Source organism: Camelus ferus, chromosome 16 (genome assembly GCF_009834535.1).
Source record: "Camelus ferus isolate YT-003-E chromosome 16, BCGSAC_Cfer_1.0, whole genome shotgun sequence".
Classification (NCBI taxonomy): Eukaryota; Metazoa; Chordata; class Mammalia; order Artiodactyla; family Camelidae; genus Camelus; species Camelus ferus.
In genome coordinates, this window is record NC_045711.1 from 36,915,674 (window position 1) to 36,934,254 (window position 18,581).

The 18,581-nt window shown below is 48.8% G+C and overlaps 1 protein-coding gene across 2 annotated transcripts; it reads left to right on the forward strand.

The window, feature by feature from the left end:
* Nucleotides 1-9,223: 9,223 nt before the first annotated feature.
* Nucleotides 9,224-12,672, forward strand: FZD2 (frizzled class receptor 2). Of its 2 annotated transcripts, XM_032457367.1 has the most exons (2): nucleotides 9,309-10,094; nucleotides 10,154-12,672. In XM_032457367.1, exons 1-2 carry the CDS (start codon nucleotides 9,616-9,618, stop codon nucleotides 11,241-11,243), a joined length of 1,569 nt encoding a protein of 522 aa, XP_032313258.1. In that variant the 5' UTR covers nucleotides 9,309-9,615; the 3' UTR covers nucleotides 11,244-12,672. The 2 variants fall into 2 exon arrangements, with proteins under 2 accessions (XP_014419159.2, XP_032313258.1); XM_014563673.2 differs by having other exon boundaries at nucleotides 9,224-12,672.
* The last annotated feature ends 5,909 nt before the right edge of the window (nucleotides 12,673-18,581 follow it).

The window sequence follows — 18,581 nt, forward strand, 5'->3', positions numbered from 1 at the left end:
TAGCTGCAAGGGAGGCTAAGAGATGAGGTTTTGGCTTTCCAACTTCTGCAGTGCAGGAGGGTACCTAGAAGGAGGTGGGAATGGATGCTGAGGGCAAGTCCATTTTATCCACCACAGAGGGGCAAGTGTGGGTAGAAGTTAATGCTGGAAAGACACATTGGGGTTAGATTTTGAAAGGCAGTTGAATGAGTTTGGAGTGGGGGGCAGAGCAAGACTGGGCAGCTGCCAAGATTAACCAGGGCTCTGAAAGCTAATTGAGTGTTCTGGAAAGCAGAGAGCTCTAGAGTGTGCACAAAAATCACTTGGGGATTATAAACTCCCGCTGAGGAATCTGTATTTCTTTTTTTTTTTTTAAATTGAAGTATAGTTGGTTTACAATATTGTGTTAATTTCTGATGTGCAGCACAGTGATTACATATATATATGTAGGAATATATATATATTCCTTTTCATATTCTTTTTCATTATAGGTTCCAGGAATCTGTATTTCTAATAGGTGACTTTTGCCCCAGTGCCGCTTCTCCCATGACTCTGATGCCCTTGGACTCTAGGCTTTCAGGCACTTCATCCTGGAGCAGGAGCTCTGATGGGGCATCCCACATGGTGCTGTGAGCTCCAAGGTTTGATTTGTGGGGGGCATACCCTGAATTTGCCCCTTCTTCTCCCTCCTGAGAACTACTCCTGAAGGTTGGATGCTTGAACCCTGAAAAATACCAATGATGTGAGGGTGCAGGGGAAGGGGACTCTGCCTGGAACCCAGGAGTCCAGGGATTTAAACCCCCACCGAGGAGGACTAGGTGGTCAGTCAAAAACCTGCATAAGTGTTTCCTGGCATTGGGACTCACCTTGTGCTCTAGTCCCACCCTGGCACTGGTGTCCAGAACCCTTGGGACCCTACTTCCATTGCAGAGGCTCCGTTAGAGAGCACCTTAAACCTCAAGGAGTTTAAGAATTTGATAGAGAAGGGGCAAGGTGAAACAGAAACGGGACGGGAGAGGGAGAGAGGAGAAAGGTGGCATTGCCATCCAGAATGGCCTTGAGTCTCCCCTAGAACCCAGTGATGTCCACAGCCCACACCGAATTTCAACCCAGAATCATCTATTAAAATAGATTTTCTTTTTATTTCTTTCTCTGACTGCTCCCCCCTCAGTCTCTCAACCCAGAGTTCTAAGGGAAAGGCCACAGACAGATGAAGCAGCCCTGGCCTCCGCCTGTCAGCACCCCCAGCCCAGCCCCACATCTCTGGGGAAGGGGCCGAGTTAAGCCAGAGCAAAGTGCAGTCTGTGGGGCCAGGCTGCCTGGACTGAGGGGATTTCCTCCTTCCCAGGGGTCCCCTCCCACACCCAGCTCCTTTAGAAGCATCTGCAGCCCTGGTTAGCCAGGATCCTCTGGGTCTTGCTCCTCTGGGCAGGTTCTCCCAGGACAAGAATGGGCCTTCAGGTTCCGGGAGGGGGTCCCCTCACCCCCCAGTTATCACTACAAAGCAAAGTCCAGGGAAGGAGAGGGCATGGGCAGGGCTGGGAGTGGGGGGTGCTGGTTGGAGAGCCAGGTCCTTGCTAGTAAATCAAAGTTGGTTTCCCAGATGGAGCTGCAGCCGCTTTGATTTCTCAAGTCGCCCCCTCCCCCTCTGCCTCCCCTCACCCCCAGCTCCATGGTTTCAATTCCTCCCTGAAAAGCAGTGGGGCCTCCTTTCAAACCAGCCCAGCTCCTCCAACTCCCAACAACAGCTTAAGTTACAGGAAAGAGAAAGGGGAGGGGGTGAGGTAGCCCAGCCTGGAGGAAAAGGAGAGAAATTTCTGGGAGAAGGGAAGGGGACAAGGGAGAGTGGAAAGAAAAGAGAAAGGAAGAAAAAAAGAGGGGGAAAAAAGAGAAAGGAGATGGGGTGCAGCCCCAAGAAAGGAAGTGTGTGCTCTGCTGGAGCAGGAGGGGAGCCCCAACCCGGAAGCAGACTCGTCTCATTTCTCCTTCCCCAGTGAGCAACCCCATACCCATCACCCTCCTCCCAGACCCCTCCACCTCTACAAGTCTATGATTCAGACTCCCCCTCTTGATTCTTCTCCTCTTGGCATTAGGTTCTAGAAGTTTCCAGGAGACAAAATATCTGACTCATTCATTCCCAGGGATGCTTATTTCCTGGGCCAAGAAGGCAGAGTCACCCCCCAACAACCTCACTAACCAAACTCAGCACCGATTTTTCAGCTTTGTTTTCCCTAGTCTGCTCTGAGCAGCCCGCTCCATGCTTTTGCTCAGTCTAGGCCTGGGCTAATTACAGTCCTTAATTAATAGATCTTCTGTTATATCTGTTTAATCCTTTTCTGGCCCATTTTGCCACCCAGAGACCTTGGGGAAGGGTGCTGGAGAGGTAAAGAGGATAACAGCTGTACTCTGCCAATTCCCCACTCCCTTTGTCCCCCAGCAGGGGCAGCCTGGGAACTTGGAAGGGGGAAGGGGGAAGTGCACTGAAGGTGACATATAAGTGGGAGTCCTAGACCTCCTGATTATTCTGTGCCTGGTTTCTAAGGGCCAGTTTCCTGAGAACTACACGGAGGCTGGAGTTCAGAGAGGGGGAATTTGGTATCTCACCTGAAGGTGGATTCCAGGCTCAAGGAGAGAGGAGGAAATGGAAGATTCTCAAAGAGCAGAGGAGAACCTTGTGGGTTGGAGGTGGGGATAGCCAACTTGATTCTCTGAAGGCTCAAACTTGTTCTCCACCAAGTGTCCCGGCCCTACCCCATTGAGACTATTCTAGCTTAGAGAATCTAACTCTTGAGGATTCATAGTATCCGAAATCCTATTCTCATCCTCGGTCCTCCCTCTTCTGAACAGATACACACACCCCTCCCCTTTAGGGTGGAGGGAGCTCAATGCCTCTGGAGGGAAAGAATACTGACCCGGGGATTGAAGAAACAGAAGGGACCCGTAACTCTGCTAGGGAGGATGATTCCTCTGGAAGGAAGGGGTTCTAACAAGAAAAAAAGCAAGCGAGAAGTTAGGGACACATGCAGTCACCGGTATGCTTCTTGGCAAAGTGAAAGGCCAGAGACAAGAGGATCTGGGGGTAAGAGTGGGGAGCGCTGGGCAGAACCCCCATTTCCTTGGCTGGCAGGCACACCAGTGGTGTGTTGGATGTTGCTGACTGGCTATAATACTCAAGCCTTTCACCTTGTCCAGGTGGCATCAAGCAAGGACAGCGTCAATGCATCTGGCCCAAATGTCAAATCAATATGTTTTTGTGATCCCCCAGGAAAATTAGGAAGCTGAATCAAAGGAAGGAAAATGACTTGCCTGAGGCCACTCAGCAGGGGTAAGGTGGAGCCAAGCCTGCAGCCCCTGCACATTCTGAGCCCCAGACCAGGCTTCTTTCCTCTCCACCAGCTATAAGCTCTGCTCTGCTGTCAGGCTGTGATTTCTGCTCCCACAGACCATCCCTCGGAATGGAGTGGGTGGGATCTTTACAAGTGGGCATTTAACAAGTATCCTAGATAGCAGATTTGTAAGCCCAGAGATGATTGACAGTAGTATCTCAGGATTTGGGGACAGAAGTAGCCATGGCACTGTGCACTGGGGACTCCTAGGCTCCCACCCAATAGCAGAAGCCTGACCAACCAGAAATGTCCTTCAGGAAGGCTCTCTGTGGACTGTATGCTCCCTGACGCTGGAGCCTAGGTCTCTGCAGACTTTGTCTGCTTTGCATATAGTAGGTGCTTGATAATTTATTTGTTGGATAAAAATGATAGCTATTATTTACCAAGCTTCTAGTCTAGCATCAGGTCAAGTGACAGCCATAATCTTTCTGATTTAATTCTCACAACTGAAACAAGGTAAATACAAATTCTTAGTTGAGGTTCTCAAGACCCAGGGAAAACAAGCCTGGGACATTCTCCTGTTGGCTAGAATCTCCTGCTTAGTCTCCCTCCTCCCCAGCCCATAGTCCTTAAATGTTGGCATCCCCCAAACTTTAGTCTTCCCACCCAATCCCCTTTCCCTAGGTCATCTTAGCCACTCTCATAGCTGCAACCACAGGCTAAAAGTACCAGAACTAAAACTAGCCCAGAGCACCCTCCTGGGCCGTGCATTAGAATATCTACCTGTTTTCCGACATCTTCTCTTGGGCATACCATAGGCTTGATCTGGCTTGATTGTGTTCATTATCTGCCCTATCCCTGCAGTTCCCAGCCTACTTGATGACACTGAAAACTTGGTTAGCCTCCTCCCTTACTCTCTTCTCTCTGTCTACACTGCCTCGGTTCTTGCCCTCACCATCTCTTGCCTGGTCTCTTACAATCTACCTAACTGGTATCTGACTCTGCTGACTCAAGTCATGCTCCTCTAGACTGCTCAAAGGCACTCTCTAAAACTTAAGTGTGACCACTTCCCATCCCTAAACACTCCAGTGCATCTCCATCTCTAGGAGTCCAGATTGTGTGCATGGTATCTAAGGTCCCTGTTTATTTAAAACCTCCTCTGCTACCACCCTCCCAGATGTACACGGGGTTCTAACAGGACCAGGGTATATTTGTGCTCCCTGCCCATTCCATCCATTTCACCCCACTACACCCTTGTACATGCCATTCCCTCTGTCTGGAATGCTTATCCCTGCCTTACACCTTACACATGGTCTGCAAAGCCCTGCAGGTGTGACATGACATCTATGGGCCTCTCTTTACCTCACCCTATTTTACTCCTCAATCCAACCACACAGGCCTCCTCTGCCCTCCCCAACTCAGTCACATTATCTCCCCAGTTATGCTTTCATAGCACGGTGGACTTTCCCTTAGTCCTACTGAATCCTGTGGCAATTTTACATCCATTTAAGTGACTCTGTGATGAATGTGAATCTCTCCCACTAGAATATAAACTCTACAGGAATAGGTTGGGTCTGATGGTCAGTATATATTTGTTAAGTGCATAAAAGCACACTTTATTTATTTATTTATTTATTTATTTATTTATTTATTTATTTATTTATTTTTGCAGGGGGAAGTAATTAGGTTCATTCATTTAATTATTTATTTAATGGAGGTACTTGGGATTAAACCTGGGACCTCATACATGCCAAGCATGTGCTTTACCACTTGAGCTATACCCTCCCCACCAAAGGTGCACAAGTTTTATAGATGTTAGGGGCTGTGAGTGTAGGAGACAAAACACAGCTTTAAGATTCAAGCAGGCCTGTGTTTAACTCTCAGTTCTGCCATTTACTATGTGACCTTGAGAAAGTTGCCATATCTCCCCAAGGTCAGATTCTTTACCCATAAATACAATGCAATACCTACTTTGTAGGTATACACATACTGTATGTTCTGAGCTTAGCAGGAATTCAATAAATACTAATAATTACCCTAGGTATCCAAAGATGTTTGCTGAATGAATATTTGAGTTGTATAACTTCTTGTTTTGAAGGGAGCATTAAGATTATAAAATTTATTTTTGTCATTCTGAAATTATTTGGGATGTCTAGTCTCATATTTTTAAAAAAATCTGTTGGTTTATTCCACTTTGCCAGTGAGGAAACTGAGGTTTAAAGAAGTGAAGTGAACAACCAAACAACCCAGTTGAAAGATGGGCAAAAGAGCCAAACAAACAATTCTCCAAGGAAGACATACAAATGATCAATAGGCACATGAAAAAATGCTCAATATCACTAATTATCAGAGAAATGCAAATCAAAACTACAATGAGGTATCACCTCACACCAGTCAGAATGGCCATCATTCAAAAATCCACAAATGACAAATGCTGGAGAGGCTGTGGAGAAAGGGGAACCCTCCTACGCTGCTGGTAGGAATGCAGTTTGGTACAGCCACTGTGGAAAACAGTATGGAGATTCCACAGAAGACTAGGAATAGACTTACCACATGACCCAGTCATCCCGCTCCTGGGCGTATATCCAGAAGGAACCCTACTTCAGGATGACACCTGCACCCCGATGTTCACAGCAGCACTATATACAATAGCCAAGACATGGAGACAGCCTAAATGTCCATCAACGGATGACTGGATAAAGAAGATGTGGTATATTTATACAATGGAATACTATTCAGCCATAAAAACCGACAACATAACGCCATTTGCAGCAATATGGATGCTCCTGGAAAATGTCATTCTAAGTGAAGTAAGCCAGAAAGAGAAAGAAAAATACCATATGAGGTCATTCATATGTGGAATCTAAAAAAAAAAACAAAAAAAACAAAGCATAAATACAAAACAGAAATAGACTCATAGACATAGAATACAAACTTGTGGTTGCCAAGGGGGTGGAGGGTGGGAAGGGACAGACGGGATTTCAAAATTGTAGAATAGAGAAACAAGATTATACTGTATAGCACAGGGAAATATACACAAGATCTTATGGTAGCTCACAGAGAAAAAAATGTGACAATGAATATATATATGTTCATGTATAACTGAAAAATTGTGCTCTACACTGGAATTTGACACAACATTGTAAAATGATTATAAGTCAATAAAAAATGTTAAAAAAAAAAAAAAAAAGTGAAGTGATTGTTCCAAGGCCACACAGCTAGTGATAGAGATTAGGTCCAGGTCAAGGCTCAAGCTAATTTAAAAAATTATAAATAATTGCTCTATCTATCAAATGACATCATGAAGCATTTAAACTGAGAGAATCTGTAAATTTCCTTCAGTTACAGGTCTCCTACAGTCAAAAGGTCGGTAGGTGGAATAGAAAGTGCTGTGGGTAGGCCTGTAGTCTGAAGATGCAGGTTCTGGTCCTGTTCACACTCAAGTCCCTCACATGAAGGGCAAGAGTAATCATGAAATGTCATGATTTCTTATTTCATGCAAAAATTCTAGATAAAATGAATATCTTCACAGAATCACTTTTCTTCCAGGATACCATAAACTCTTGAAGGGCAGGGATGCTGCCATTTTTCTGTCTTGCCCACAGCATATATCACAGTGGCTTGAAATAAGGAGAAGAGGGAATAAAAGTGTGTTGAAGGAATGAAAGGTTGACTGAGTGAATGAAAGAATGTCTTCTGTTTCCTTTTTCCAGCTTCAGCTTGCTCCCTACTCCTTGCCTTTTGGCTGGGGAAGGGATAACTGTCACTCAAGCTGGGCTCTAGGGTAGGAAAACAGGTTTGTCATGGAAGGAAACTGAAGATGCTGCATTTCTATTGGAGATTTACTCTCAGTTTCCTATCCGACTGTGAGAGCTTCCTGAGTGGTATGCAGAAGCCTGCCTTATTCAGTTTTGTTTTAGCTGTGGCTCAGCTCAGAGACTTGGTACCAACTCTAGAGAAGCCCTGGAGGTAGAGCAGGAGGGGAGATTTGAAGAAGCAGCACCTCAGGCTTAGTTTGGGCCCCGCAGAGCAGGACAGCACAACTTTCCTATCCCTAGATTTCTCTAGGGTAAATGTGGCCTTGAGGTGGGGTATAAATAAAATGGGGAGCTAAGGTATGTCCTCCTGATTTTGAAGGAAATCTTTCTTCCTAAAGCAAGGAAAAGTCAGCTTCTCCAGGAAACAATAAGGAGAATTTTCATGTTGTAAAGAACCTGAAAATCTGTATTTCATTCAATCAAGAAAAAAAAAAATCGGATACTGTCCAATCTAGATCCATTGTATGTATATACTACTTAGAATTTCTTTCCTTCTTCCTACTCCTTTCTTCTTTTGCTCGCTTAAATTTCTTTTTGTTGTTGATTTTTGTTGTTGTTATTCTGTTTTGTTTTTGTTTTAAAAGCAATCCTTTTCTAGATTGGATCAAGAAACAGCTCGCCAGGCTGGGAGGATCTGGCCCATACTGAGAAGTAAAGGGGTTTTCTAAACTCAAATTTCTTTCTTTTTAAGTCCCCCCACCCCCACCCCAACTCCAAGAGACTACAGAAATAATTAATCCATCATCCAGTACCAGGCCCAGGAGATTTACATGCAAATTCCCCCTCTCCTCTCCAAAACCTCCTCTCAAACTTAAAATCCCAGAAGGAGGAAAAAGAAGAAGACCTTTTTAAACTAGCCAGAACCCTGCTGGCCACCACTACCCACCCCCAACCAGGTGAGGGAAGTGTGTGTGTGTTGGGGGGTGGGGGGGAGGTTAATCCACCACAACCTCCGACCCTGCAGCCTCCTCTCTCACCACACACACCACCCCTTTCCTTTCTGGTGTGGAATCACTTAAGATTTGGGTAAAACTCCCCTCTCTCCCTGGAGACGATATCTGGAAGTTTTTAGGCGGCGGAGGCAGCGGTGGGGAGAGAGGAATTAAATACCCTCAAACGGCCTAAAAGAGTCATCTCTTCACTCAAAACTGCTCGTCCTCCCCACCCCACCCCACCCCCATTAACCTTCGATTAAGACCTCCTCGTTATGGCAACTAAACTTTAGTTTGCATAATTAAGATTTGCCTCGGAAGAAAGGGGAAGGAGAAGCCGCAGCTCTGGGCCATTCTCCTTCACCTCACCCCTTCCCACCCTCGCCCCAACCCTCCAGCTCAGGGCCTCTGAGTTCCTGAGTTTTCTCACTTTGAGGTGCCACCGAACACAAAGAACCATAATGGGCTCCTTTGTGCTCGCTACGGGGCAATTACGCCCCGGAGTCCAGGCCCCTTTAAGAACCTCTTAAAGAGATAGGGTCTCATTTTCAGAGGGTAATTTAAGGGTGTTTGTAGGGTGAGGGACAAGGTAAACTCCTAGGGGTCTACATCTAGGGAGACATGAAACTTTTGTCTGGATTCCTTGAGAAGGGGCTAAGAGAAAAGTCTTTGTAAACTGTTAGTTGTTTTTTTCTTTTTTAAAAAAAAATTCTTCCTTAAATTTTTTTTTCAAACTCAATATTTTTTTACTTGATCTGAAAAATTACACTGTAATAGGTGGGATTCAAGGAGTGGAGGCGGAGGCAAGAATTTAAAGAGGCCCTACCCGGGAGGCCGCCGTGGCCCCCGGAAGAAGAGTGATCCGGCGTTGAGTGACTTGGGTCCGCCGCAGTGCTGGGGAACGTGTCTCCGGATCTCGCCGCTGCGACTCCGGAGAAATCCCGTGCTGGGCAAACAACCCTAAATATAATAATAGCTTGTCTCTTTAAAAAGCAAAAGGAGGGGGGGAAGTTTTGTTGGCATCTGGTTTCTGATCTCATTATGTTGTGGTCGACCAATCCAGCCCTCGGGGCTGGTCCTCGGGTTTAAATCTTATTGGCCAAGAGCACATTTTGGGATGGTTCTTAGAGCTCGACGGGGCGGTTTCAAGGATCCCTTTTTTGGGGGGCTGAAGAGAGGGCGGGGCCGCCGGCGGGGGCCCCCTTGAAACCGACTAATTGGGATTGGAGAGGCCGAGGTGAGGGCTGGAGGGAGGCACAAAGGAGTCTCTGGGCGGAGAAGGGAGGGGAGAGGCGAAAGGAGGAGGAAGAAGAGGAGAGAGGGCTAGCCGCACTCGGTATCTTCGGCGGCTCAGTCCGACCTCGGCAAGCTAGCAGGCAGGCGCGCCGCCCCCCTCCCCTGCCCGGCCTCCCCGACTCTGCGGCCGCGAGCAAAGTTTGCAAAGAAGCGCGCGAGGCAGCGGCCACGGCGAGGCGGCGGCGGCGGGGAAGGCGCGTGGTCTTGGGGCTGGGGGCGGGGGCGGGGGGGCGCCCGGGAGCCGGGTGGGGGGCGGCGGCCAGCATGCGGCCCCGCAGTGCCCTGCCCCGCCTGCTGCTGCCGCTGCTGCTGCTGCCTGCCGCCGGGCCAGCCCAGTTCCACGGGGAGAAGGGCATCTCCATCCCGGACCACGGCTTCTGCCAGCCCATCTCCATCCCTCTGTGCACGGACATCGCCTACAACCAGACCATCATGCCCAACCTTCTGGGCCACACGAACCAGGAGGACGCGGGCCTGGAGGTGCACCAGTTCTACCCGTTGGTGAAGGTGCAGTGCTCGCCCGAACTGCGCTTCTTCTTGTGCTCCATGTACGCACCCGTGTGCACGGTGCTGGAGCAGGCCATCCCTCCGTGCCGCTCCATCTGTGAGCGCGCGCGCCAGGGCTGCGAGGCGCTCATGAACAAGTTCGGTTTCCAGTGGCCGGAGCGCCTGCGCTGCGAGCATTTCCCCCGCCACGGCGCGGAGCAGATCTGCGTGGGCCAGAACCACTCGGAGGACGGCGCACCAGCGCTGCTCACCACCGCGCCCCCGCCGGGCCTGCAGCCGGGTGCAGGGGGCACCCCGGGCGGCCCGGGCGGCGGCGGTTCGCCCCCGCGCTACGCCACGCTGGAGCACCCGTTCCACTGCCCGCGTGTCCTCAAGGTGCCGTCCTATCTCAGCTACAAGTTCCTCGGCGAGCGCGACTGCGCGGCGCCCTGCGAGCCGGCCCGGCCCGATGGCTCCATGTTCTTCTCGCAGGAGGAGACACGCTTTGCGCGTCTGTGGATCCTCACCTGGTCGGTGTTGTGCTGCGCTTCCACCTTCTTCACCGTCACCACGTACCTGGTGGACATGCAGCGCTTCCGCTACCCCGAGCGGCCCATCATCTTTCTGTCCGGCTGCTATACTATGGTATCGGTAGCCTACATCGCCGGTTTCGTGCTTCAGGAGCGCGTAGTGTGCAACGAGCGCTTCTCCGAGGACGGCTATCGCACGGTGGTGCAGGGCACCAAGAAGGAGGGCTGCACCATCCTCTTCATGATGCTCTACTTCTTCAGCATGGCCAGTTCCATCTGGTGGGTCATCCTGTCGCTCACCTGGTTCCTGGCGGCGGGCATGAAGTGGGGCCACGAGGCCATCGAGGCCAACTCGCAGTACTTCCACCTGGCCGCGTGGGCCGTGCCCGCGGTCAAGACCATCACCATCCTGGCCATGGGCCAGATCGACGGCGACCTGTTGAGCGGCGTGTGCTTCGTGGGCCTCAACAGCCTGGACCCGCTGCGAGGCTTCGTGCTAGCGCCGCTCTTCGTATACCTGTTCATAGGCACGTCCTTCCTCCTGGCCGGTTTCGTGTCCCTCTTCCGCATCCGTACCATCATGAAGCACGACGGCACCAAGACAGAGAAGCTGGAGCGGCTCATGGTGCGCATCGGCGTCTTCTCGGTGCTCTACACCGTGCCCGCCACCATCGTCATCGCCTGCTACTTCTACGAGCAGGCCTTCCGAGAGCACTGGGAGCGCTCGTGGGTGAGCCAGCACTGCAAGAGCCTGGCCATCCCGTGCCCGGCACACTACACGCCGCGCATGTCGCCCGACTTCACAGTCTACATGATCAAATACCTCATGACGCTCATCGTGGGCATCACGTCGGGCTTCTGGATCTGGTCCGGTAAGACGCTGCACTCGTGGAGGAAGTTCTACACGCGTCTCACCAACAGCCGGCACGGCGAGACCACCGTGTGAGCGGGCGCCCCTGCGCGGCGTCCCCAGCCGGGGCCCCCGCACTGCGCTCTCTGCCCGGGGTGGGGGGTTCCTACAGACTCCTTATTTTATTTTTTTAAATAAAGAACGATCGAAACCATTTCTTTTTTAGGTCGCTTTTTAAAGGGAACTCTGCCCAACTTCCCCATCAGGTTTGTAATTAAAACTGTAAATAGTCTTTGTAAATTTAATTATATATTTTCTATTTAAAACAAAAAGAAAAAAAAGTGGAGAGGGGCGCCAGGGCTGAGGAGTCGGGGGAGGGGAGTAGAGGGGGTTCTTTCCTTCAGTGCCCTTTCATACACCACCCCCTACTTCGGTTCGAATATTTTGGTGATTTGACAGGGCTAGGTCTGCTGGAAGAGGTGTTGGCTGTGAGGAGTTGGGAGTTACCTTCAACTTCTATAGCCACATTTTTGAGCCTTCTCACTGACGCTGGGCCTGTCGAAGCTGTTGGATATGTTTTAACAAGACTTGGATTCATTTTGTTTCATTTTGTTTTATTTCCCTTTCCCCCTTTCTCTCCTCACTTGTCCTGTCTCCTTCACTCGATCTTTGGAAACCTCCCAACGGAGATGAAGACGTGGGGGGAAAAAAAAACACCCTAGCCGACGGGTGGGGTGGGGAGAGGGCGGAGATCCTGTGAGGAATGGACTCCCCCCCACCCCGCCCCGGCCCACCCCCATTGCAGGCAGGAAGATCTTTCTCCTCCGACTTTTTCTTTTCAACTCGCTGCCCGAAGCGCTTGGAGTGGGCAGAAAGTGCTTTGTGAAGTGTGTTTTAAAACAAAACACCCCCCACCCCATACACACACATTACGTTGAATACCCATCCTGACCGCCTCCACTTTTAGAGGGAGCATTAGCTTGCAAATGTTGGGGTTTAAAGATGCTCTTGTACTCGTTTCCTCTTCAGTCGGCTCCATGCCCGCTCCCCGGCAACCGCGCCCCCCCACAACTGAGTATCTCCTCTGGCCATTCAGGTTAGCAGTTTGTGGGGTGGCTTGTGTGTTATATGTGGACTTCCGTTGTTAGGTTTGTTTGTTTGTTTGTTTCCCCAAAAAGCAATAAAATGGGTTGGGTAGGAGGGAGGAGATGGTTGGACTGGTGGGACTTTCAGTTTTCCTTTGACAAAAGACTGGTTTCTTTTCAAACTTGTCCAGAAAGGGGTGGGGGGTATTTTTGCTTTGGAAGAAGGTTCTGGGCAGGCTCTTTGTGACCGTGGGGGTGGGGTTGAGTGTTTACATGACATTCTATATCAGAAGATTGATAGAATGTTTATAACAGATGTTTCTTATCTTTCCCCTACCCCCCACAAATAAAAGTCAAGACGTTGCTTAAAGTATCTTTGACGCTGGTATGAGAGTTTCCAATACATATCATTTCCCTCAGCTATTTGGACTATTTTATAATTTTAATTCCAAAGGATTGATTGGTAGACCAATGGTTGGAGTGAAACAAGTTTGACACTAAACTTTAACTCAACTTTTCACCATCTCCTGTTTCTTGATAATAGTGCAAATTAAAAGCTAATAATCATCATAATAAAGTGCATTTAATTATCTTCTAGAGATCTAGCCCTTTAATTGTATTTAACAGGGTTGTAACCTTTTATTAGTTTAACCAAACCACACCTTCCATCTCCCCCTGACCTAGTTGGTTGGGGGTGGGGTGGAGAAGTTCCCTACCCCAGACCTTGCTCTTTTAGCTGAAAGGTGATAGAGAAAATGGTGCCTTAACACCCTTTGTTGGCAGTCTTTGGGATAAGAGAGAAAGTAAGTTAGAACCCCTACTTCGAAGTGTTTGCGTGTGTTAGTTTATGTTGGGGGAGGGGACCTGGAAATGTTTGGTGGTAATTGAACACGTATGTGGGGCTTTGTTTGCAATTGAGTGGGACCTGGGGATTTCAGTGGAGCCCCTTCCCAAGATATATAACTCTCCCTCAAATCGTTTGTGCAATTGACCAACATCATAAGTTAAAGCTAATCTTTTCTCAAATAATATTATTTATGAAGTCCCAACCTGAAATTCTTTTAGCTATCAAAGAAACTGGCTAGGGAGGTGGCACCGCCCATAGCTCCATTTGTTGCAAGATTCTAAAGGAACCCCACAAAGGCTGCAGGAAAGAGTTAAATTACAAACAAATTGTGAGCGCCTCTCCTGGAAAGAATGGCCAAAGCTTGCAAAAAGGGGTGGGGTGGGGGCAGGGTGGTTTCCAGTGGCTGGGATGGAGCCCAGTGGGAAGAGGAGTGCCGGTCTCTGTTGAAATTTGGGAAGCGCCTTCCCTGCCTCTTTGCCCCCAGATCCCAGCTCTCTGGGCTTTGGGTAAATTTGTCAGTGGACCCTCATGCTGATGGCAGGAGGAGATGGTAGACTAGCAACAATTACCTTTTCCTTCCTGGAGTAGGGTGGGAGGGAAGGAATTTTGCTAAAGATCCTTCTCAACCCTCCTCCCTCAAAGTCTGCCAACGGAGGGGAAGAGGGCTTGATAAAGCTGGGGTGGGGGAAGGTTTTATGGTGGGGTGGAGAGAGGATAGATAATAAGATAATTGGCTCTTTAGGAAAGGATACATCTTCTAGATGCCCTCCCCTTCTCCAAAGGGGGAGCCAAGGGCTGAATTACCTTACAGAAAGTAGTGGGGAACTTTCTCTGAGTCTGCTCTCATTGTTCTAATGAAACAACTCTTAGAGGGAAGTGTAGAGGATTTATGGGAGAAAGTGCCCTGAAGCAGAGACCCCTAAGTAAACCACTTGAGCTCACTGCCACACCTAGAGAGGGGTCTGTCTCTGCCCCCTTGTTTGGAAAAGCCAATTAAACACATGGGCTTGGAGGTCTGCTTTTGTAGATTTCTAGGTCGCCCTATAGTTAGGGAAAGGTTTACTCCTTGTAAGTAGGTTGGTCCCTCCCTCTGGAAGAGTGAGGCTTTGGTGGAGGGTCTAGGGCCCAGAAAGAAAGCCCTTCACCTGAGGCTCCCAGGCTTGGGGCAGGTGTCAGACCACAGATGCTTTCTACCTGCCCTCCCACTCTCTGCACCCCCTCCCGCAAAGGAACGATGGTGCTGGTTCTCTAGGAACAGGGCATCTCTCTCCCAGACTCCCCTGCCTCCTTGATCAGACTTTTGCTTTTCCTCTCCCCAATCCGACTCCCCTCCTGAAGATGCTTCCATTTTCTACAAACTCTTTGTCCTCTAAAATGCCCCAGAAAAGAACACTAAGATTTTTCAAGACAAAATTCTTCTGAACATCCCCAAAGAGTGAGGGTCAGTGGGATTTGGAGCTGTGGACTTTCAGATTATTCCAAAAGGCTTTCCAAGAGGGAGTTGGGGTCCCAAATCTGAGCTGGATTCTGGGAGTGGGGAGATGCTGTCCCAGGGTGCTGTGGGGCACATCTGGGGGAGCAGAGCCCAAGCTCTGCCACTTCCAAAGCATCATCCCTTTGATAGTCTCACCCATCACTGTAGTAGGGTCCCTTCCTTCTCCAGACATACTATTCACATCTTGAAATTGCTTCTTAAGCTTCTGGGGCTTAGTGTCCTTTTCTGGGGCATTTTAGAGGACAAAGAATTTGTAGAAAATGGAAGCATCTTCAGGAGGGGAATCAGATGGGGGGAGGAAAAGCAACCTTCAGGTTCCTTTGAGAACCTGAAATATCTTTGGACATCCTCCTGAGAAAAAAAAAATGGCTAGATCCTGGTGAACACAATTTTGCATGTAAATTTAGGAGGTTTACGGACTGTCTAATCTGTGCACACCCCTCCCCCACCCTACCCCCAAACTGGTTTTTCAGTCCCTGGTTTAGACACTATCTAGTCTTCATCACTGGGTATCTCTACTTCTTTTGGGGCAATCTTTACCTTCTCAGACTGCAGCGTCCCCCAGTCTGTAATTCCCTCTGCTATGGAAAGGCGGGTCTGGAGGGAAAACCATCAGACCTACAAAACCAGGAACATCTCCAAACTAGATTATTCACTTGAGCCTGTCTGTTCCGCAGGTATCAAGACACAACAGAGTGGAATGAATGTGTAATACTTTTATAGTCGAGGGAAAAAAGGAAAAAGAAACAGGCCATGTATGGGGAGTTACAGGCGTCGGCATGAGACAGTGCCAGCTGTGAGCCCTTGTGGTAGTCTCCTAACCTCTGAGCCTCAGTCCTCATCTGTAAAAAAGGTGATGGTACCTGTCCAACAAGGTTGTTGTGAAGATTAGATCAGATGATTCATGATGCACAGAGCCGGCACATAGCAGAATCTCAATAAATTGTAACACTATTCCAATTACTTAGGACAAGTTCTGAAAATGAGAATCAACGGATCAAATGATGGGCATGTCTTAAGGACTTTTTGACTTGGAGTTACTGGTAGTTTTTTTTTTTTTTTTTCAAACAGTCCTTTTTGTTTGTTTGTTTCCTTTGGTGATGGGAATTGGGTTTATTTATTTATTTGTTTTTAATGGAGGTACTGGGGATTGAACCCAGGACCTTGTGCATGTACTCTACCACTTAAGCTATATCTCCCCGCTGGTAGTTTTAACAAAATAGAATGATTTCCTGTGCTCCCACTTTTTCTACCTGCCTTGGGGTGCCAGCTCACAATTCCAGGGGTAGTGGTAGGCAGTGTTTTTCTCCCTCTCTCTCCTCTGATTAGGACAGAAATATCTTACCCGCCTGAGTGAGCAGAGCACACACGCAGGCGGGCTTTCTCTCCGGCCGGCTTTGAAGCTGGCTAATTAGAGCTAGGGCTGTCACAGCTGGCTTCCCCTGCATCTACCCCTCCCCCTGCTCTGCCCCATCCCCAGCCTCACAGCCTGAAAGCCCCTCCCCAGCTGCCTTACCTTCCAATGCAGGCTTGCGACTCTTCTAAGCCATCTGGGAAGACCCTGGGATTTGAGGCCTGGAAGGGCCAAGGTGAAAGCAATTGAGAAAATACAAGCTAGGACTTGGGACATGGAACAAGCTCACAGACCATTGACTGGGTTCAGAGAAGACGGCCTGGGCCCGGGACCCCTCCTTATTTCTCATGAAGCCTGGAGAGGAGCCGGCCTGGGCTGGGGGCTGAGCACTGGGTCCTTTGTTTGAAAGCCAAGCTTTCTGAAGGCTCCAGCCTCCCAACCTGGCCCTTATAATTAGTCCCAATCAGAGTGTTTATGTCGGGGCCTCGTGCGGAACTCAGAGCCCCATGATTTCATTCCAAACCTGGGGGAGGAGAGGGGAGGGAAGGGAAAGGGATTTGTGTGGGGATGGGCAAAATGGAGGATGAAGGTAGGAAGTGATGTGGGGATCCTGGAGAGGGGAGGACCACCACCCTCCATTTGACCATTGCAGGGATCAGGACCCCTCCCAGAGTAGCTGGCGCCCTAGCATCCTGGGCCAGGCCTGCACGCCTCTGGGCAGGCTCTGTGGGTGGGTGGGCTTGTGCCAATCGGAAATGGCTTGGATATAATTAACGCAGCTAATCACCAGCCTCAGCCTGGTGGGAGGGGAGGGTACAGCCCAGAGCCTTGGCTCCCCCAGGAAGCTCCGGTCTCCCTGCTCTCCTTCCTCTGACTGGGGCCTGGGGTGTGCCTGGCTTTGCAGCTGCTTAGGATGGTGGAGTCAGAGGGTGGGCGGGGAAGGGATGTAGGAAGGAAGGGCACTTCATTCTGATCTCTGGCCTCACCCAGCAGGTGACAGGAGGGAGTGTGCCTGAGGTGACTACAGTGGTGGTGGTTGGGGACTGGGGGGTGACAGTAGGAATCCTAGGCAGGAGGGAAAGAAGATTCCCAGGTGGTACTGGATGTGTATCAGACTCAGCATCTCACTCCATGTCTAGGCCCCCCAGGGCCTCTCTGGGGTGGGATGTGGCTTGTAGGGAATTATGTGTACTGGGTTTGGTGTCCTGTGGGTGGAGAGGTGGGCAGAGTTCGGAGTCTGAGCTTCTTAATTCTGTGAAGCCTCCAAGGAATGTCCCAACTCCTGCCCTCACTCAGCACATAAAGCTTTCCAAGAAGTGGATCTGGCTCCTATGTCTCCAGTCTCACTCCCCACCTCTCCTCCCTACATTTTTACCTGCCAGCCTCCAGAACTCTTCTGTTCTCAAACCAGTCATGCTCCATGACTTCACACATACTGTTCCTGTGACCCAAATGCCCTTCCTTTCCCCTAGCCTGGATATTAACTACTTGTCTGAGTTCAGGTGGCCCTTCTGCAGAAAGCCATATCCCAGGCCAATCCTGCCCCTACACCGTGTTCTCACCTGTCACAGCATATCCCATTATTGTTAGTTATCTCCTTTCTTGACTGTGACCTCTTTGAGGAAGAGTCTGTGGTCTTTTACCTCTGTATCCCTGAGTTCAGCGATATCCCTGGCACATAGTGGGTGCCCAAGATCACAGGTTCTGGAGCCGGACTACCTAGGCTTGAATCCTGTCTCAGCCCCTTGCTAGCTGTTGAGCTTGGACAAGGTGATTAACCTCTCTGTGTATTATCTGTAATTGAGGATAGTAATTATACTTACCTTGCGAGACTGGTTTGAAAATTAAACAAACTGATTCAAGTAAAATGTTTTAAAAAGTGGCTGGCTCATAGTAAGTGCCTAATAAATGCTAATTAAGCTTATTCATTCATGTGTTGTCTCCATAGATGTGTATTTAGCGTTTACCATGAGTGAGGCACTTGCTAAGTTTTAGAGATGCGTGAATTCAGTCCTTGCCCATATGTAGCCTACCATCTAGTTTGTTGAATCAATCAATGGATAAGTGTTAGGTGTGGTAGTTGTGACTTTGTTATGTGTTTTGTTAAAAAAGCTCACTATATAACTAAGAATGTGTCCAGGCTCAAATATGGAATCACAGTGGTGTAACTGGATTTTGTAGAACAAGCAATGCAATTGTGGTCGATCCCTTATAAACTTGACATATGTAATCTGGTGTTTGTAGCACATGAGGAAGCTTATCCAGGACAGAGGATCCTGGAAGCCTCCTGCTCAATCTTCACTGCTAATGAGAATATTAAAATTTTTTTCTGCAAGGCAGAGTAATTACTCTTATAGAAATATACAATGAACACATCCAAATTTTCACTTAACTCATTACTTAATGATGGAACCAGTAAGACGTTTGAAGACGAATCCAAAGAACAGAACATATCCAGACGATCAAGAAGGCTGAAATAAACTTGCTTAATGCAAAACTGGGCAATATCCACTGGGCAACAATCAATTGCATCTCCACCAGACACAATTTACATTTTTATGAACAAAATCATTTCCATTATTA

Bases quoted from the DNA above. Each gene is read 5' to 3' on its own strand.
- FZD2 (XM_014563673.2), top strand. From the start codon at position 9,616: ATGCGGCCCCGCAGTGCCCTGCCCCGCCTGCTGCTGCCGCTGCTGCTG.